Source organism: Eimeria necatrix, genomic scaffold, assembly GCF_000499385.1.
Source record: "Eimeria necatrix Houghton genomic scaffold, Enh_scaff286, whole genome shotgun sequence".
NCBI lineage: Eukaryota > Apicomplexa > Conoidasida > Eucoccidiorida > Eimeriidae > Eimeria > Eimeria necatrix.
In genome coordinates, this window is record NW_013655272.1 from 268 (window position 1) to 4443 (window position 4176).

A 4176-nucleotide genomic window follows, 5' to 3' on the forward strand; every position below is an offset into this window, starting at 1 on the left:
ATTAAAGACTTTAAAGGAGCAAAAGGAGTTGCAAAAAGGCGAAAAGAAGGCGGACGGGAGGCAGCGCATGCAGCAGCGGGCTGCGTGGTCTCGGGGAGGTCGGATTTGCGCGAATTGGAGCTTAAAATAGATCTAAAAAGAAAAATAAATGGAAAAAAGTGTTTTAAAGATGTTTAATAGTCCGAAAAAGGTTTATTTCAAAGAAAAAGAGGAAAATGAAGGGCCGGGAGGCGGCGGGTGGACCGCCAGGTGTTGGTGCTGAGGTGTACATACACCTCGCGAGTCGCAGCGCGCTGCAGCAGCAGCAGCAGCAGCAGCAGCAAATTAGAACTTTTCGCGGGGCAATTGGCAGTTGTTTGTGGAAAATAAAGTGGAAACTTGTCGAAAAGTCGCACTTGTTGTCCTTTTCTGTCTGCAGCAGCAGCAAAACTCGCGGCTCTCCTCCCGCTGCAGCTGCAGCAGCAGCAGCAGCAGCAGCAGCTCCACTCGCCGTCTTTTTCTTTTCTTTTCCTTTTCTTTTCCCTTTTTTCTTTCTTTTTTCCTTTTCCAAACTTCCGACTTTTCGCCAAACTTGGCGCTGCAGCAGAGCCGGCTCTGCCGCTGGGGTGTACGTACACCCCAGCCTCCACTCCCGCCAGCCCCCGCCTCTTCGCCGAGACTCCTTTTTGCTGCCTTCCCTCTTCCCCGCTGCTGCTGCTGCTGCTGCTGCTGCTGTTGCTGCTGCAGCAAGAGGCCTCTCTTGTCTTCCCCCGGGCCTCCAGTCCTCCCCGACTCGCAGCTCTCCCAGCCGCAGCTGCTGCTGCTGCTGCTGCTGCTGCTGCTGCTGCTGCTGCTTGCTGCGCTGCAGCAGGGTCTGCGGCGTCGGTGCGCGCCCCCGCGTGTCTGCGCGTCCGGAGCCCCCAGCGCCAAACCCTAAACCCTAAACCCTAAACCCTAAACCCTAGCAGCGCAGCAATGTGGCCCTTCGCCCCCACTTCTTCAGCAGCTCTAAACCCTAAATTCAGGGAAGTCTACACTTGTGTCTTCGGGCCAAATGGCCCGGAGTATAGTTTGCAGGGGGTACTGGATGAGTCCCCTGGGGGCCCCTGGGGGGCCCCCCACTGGGGGCCCCCCCAGGGGCCCCTGTCGGGGGGCCCCCCGGCGAGCCCGGGGGGGGGCCCCCCCAGCCGCATAAACTCGGCTTGTGCTGCAGAGTTTGGGGCCTCCTTCAGCGCAGCAGCAGGGGGCCCCCCTTCTGCTGCTGCTGCTGCTGCTGCTGCTGCTGCTGGGGGCACCAAGCGGCGGCTGGAAGCAGCTCTTAACAAAAGTGAGATGAAGCAGCAGCGGCTGTGCGGCATGTGGCACGTCGCGTAGCGCAGCGCAGTGTACAGACACCCCAGCTGCAGCAGCAGCAGCAGCAGCAGCAGCAGCAGCGGCGGCGGCAGCAGCAGCAGCAGCAGCAGCGGGAGCGCGTTTTCCGCTTTGCTGCAGCAGCTAGCCAGAGCTTCTGCAGCAAAGTGCGTTTCAAGTCCGCCTTCGAAGTGCCTGGCGGCGCTGGGGTGTACGTACACCCGAGCGCGTGTGTGGGGCGCGGGGTGTACGTACACCCGAGGCGGTGTGGGGCGCGGGGTGTACGTACACCCCGCGCCGCTCCTGTGCAGTAAAGGGCTCTTTTCTTCGCCACTTCTTTCCTAAAGTCTTTAAGTCCAAGTTGGCATTATTTGCATTTCTTTTCTCTCTTGTGGGGCCCCACAGCTGCGACTTTGCGCAGCAGCTGCTGCGCATGCGCTGCTCTCGGGTGTACGTACACCCCAGGCCCCCGCCGCTGCATGCAGGCGCACTCGCAAAGCCCCAAAATGTGCATCTTCGAGCTTGGGGGCTGCTGCTGCTGCTGCAGCAGCAGCAGCAGCAGCAGCAGCAGCAGCAGCAGCGGAGAGGCTGGAGGGTAAAGGGACAGCAGCACTTTTGCTTCCACTGCAGCAAAAGAGAAACTGTCTCTTGGGGGATGGGGGCTTTGCTGCTCCTGGTGCGCGCGCCTGCTGCTCAGGCTCCAGGAAACAAATTGCTGCTGCTGCTGCAGCAGCTGCTGCTGCAGCAACTGCTGCTGCTGCTGCAGCAGCAGCTGCTGCTGCTGCAGCAAAGAGTCTCGCGGAGGCAGTCGCTGTTGCCGCTCCGCGCGGCCCGTTGCCTTCAGTTCATTTTTCGGTTTCCGCCGCATGCAGGCAGACGTGAGCTGCTGCAGCAGAACAGATTACAGCTTACATTGACGGTTGGGATTTGCGCTAAGTATTAATATGTGTTTGGTCGCCCTTAGTGCATGCCGCCGTGCAGCTGCAGCAGCTGCAGCAGCAGCTGCTGCTGCAGCAGCACCAGCAGCAGCAGCAACGGCGGGGCCAGCAGCAGCAGCAGCTGCTGCTGCTGCTGCTGCAGGGCTGTTTGCTTGAGTTGGGGTTTGGCAATGCTGCCGGACTGCAGCAGAACTTGCGCTTCGTATTTTGTCTATTCGGTTTCAGGTGTACAGACACCGCAAGGTAGGTCTTTGACAGCTGCTGCTGCTGCTGCTGCTGCTGCTGCTGCAGCAGCTTTCCAAGTCAAAACCACACGCAGCAGCAGCTGGTGCTACTGCTGGCCCCGCCGTTGCTGCTGCTGCAGCTGCATGGCTGCTGCTGCAGATGCATGGCTGCTGCTGCAGCTGCATGGCTGCTGCTGCAGGAGCAGCAGCAGCAGCAGCAGCAGCAGAACAGAGCGGGCAGGGGCGAGGGAAATAAAAAAAGCCGGAGGCAAAGGCTAGTGTTTAATTGCATGAAATAAAATAAATTTAAATAATTTAGTTGCATTAAATGAAATTAAAAAGAAGAAAAGAAACTCTTCAGATTCAAAAGCCCTTACCGCACTTCCGCGCTTTCTTGAGGTGTACGTACACCTGAAGAAGGCTGCACTTTGAGCTCCTTCTTTGCCCTTTTGTGCTGCTCTTTTAGTGGCATTTTAATTGACTTTATTTAAAATTATTTAAAGAAACAAATCAAAGAATTGATTTGCCGAGAAGCTGCAAAATTCGACGGCTTTGCTGCAGCAGCAGCAGCAGCAGCAGCAGCGCTGGGGTGTACGTACACCCCAAACGCGCAGCCCGCGCCGGCTCGCCGCTGAGGTGTACGTACACCCCAGAGCTGCGCGTACACCCGAGAGCTGCAGCTCGGGGGCGGGGTGTACGTGCAGCTGGAGGGCCTGTGGGGTGTACGTACAGCTGGGGGGCCTGTGGGGTGTACGTACAGCTGGGGAGGGAGAGAGCAGCAGCAGCAGCTGCGGTGTACGTACACCGGAAGGCGGGCGCGCCAGCGGTCCGGCCGCTGCAGCGGCTGCGGGGGCGCCGCTGCTGCGCAGCAGCGGCGGCTGGGAGTTTTTTTGAAGATTAAAAAGAAATAAAATAAATAAAAAGAGTTTTTAAAAGAACTGAGCGGCAGAGAGGCGGCGAGGGAGCGGCAGAGGGCCCCACTGGCAGCAGCAGCAGCAGCAGCGGCGTGTTGCTGCAACAGCAGCAGCAGCAGCAGAGCTCCAGGCTCCGACAGCTCGCCCGCTGCTGCCAATGCTGCCCGGACTTCTTCTTCTGGACTTTTATTGAAAACTATTTTTTGTTTTTGTTTATTTGACCTTCTTGTGGAAAGAAATAGTTGAAAAGCAGTGTAGCAGCGCTGGGGTGTACAGGCAGCTCGCCGGGTGGCCGCAAGACCCACCAGCTGCCCGCCTCTTCCCGAGTAGCATTATTTCTTTTTTTTTGCAAATTATTTCTTTTTTTCAATTTATTTTCCAACTCAAGACTTCCTTTTCTCTTTTCTCCTCCCGATCCCGATCCCAGACCCCCCAGCCAGCCGCTGCAGGTCACCTGGGCGTTGCGGCTCTCGGGGGCCCCCAGGCCGCGGCCGCTGCGGTGTACAGACACCCCGCGGGGCTTCCCAGGGCCCAACGGGGGCCCCACTAAAGGGCCTCTGGGGGCCCCCGGCGCCCCGGGGGCTGCTGCTGCTGCTCCGCTGCTGCTGCTGCTGCTGCTGCTGCTGCTGCTGCTCGCCGTCTCTTTCCCCTTCTCTCTCCAGGGCCCCGGGGCCCCCTTGCGGCCCTTTGCTGCTCGCTGCTGCGCTGCTGCTGCTCCCCAGCTGTACGTACACCCCAAACTCCCCACACCCAGCAGCAACCCCACACATC

The 4176-nt window shown here is 58.8% G+C and overlaps 1 protein-coding gene across 1 annotated transcript; it reads right to left on the minus strand.

Moving 5' to 3' along the window:
* Positions 1-395: 395 nt before the first annotated feature.
* ENH_00038970 (hypothetical protein) lies at positions 396-2197 on the minus strand (the record flags this gene model as incomplete). The annotated part of the gene is made up of 3 exons (XM_013585192.1): positions 396-912; positions 1064-1296; positions 1788-2197. Coding segments are annotated over 3 exons (1160 nt in total), but the record flags the coding sequence as incomplete, so codon positions are not given.
* Between the last annotated feature and the right edge of the window lie 1979 nt (positions 2198-4176).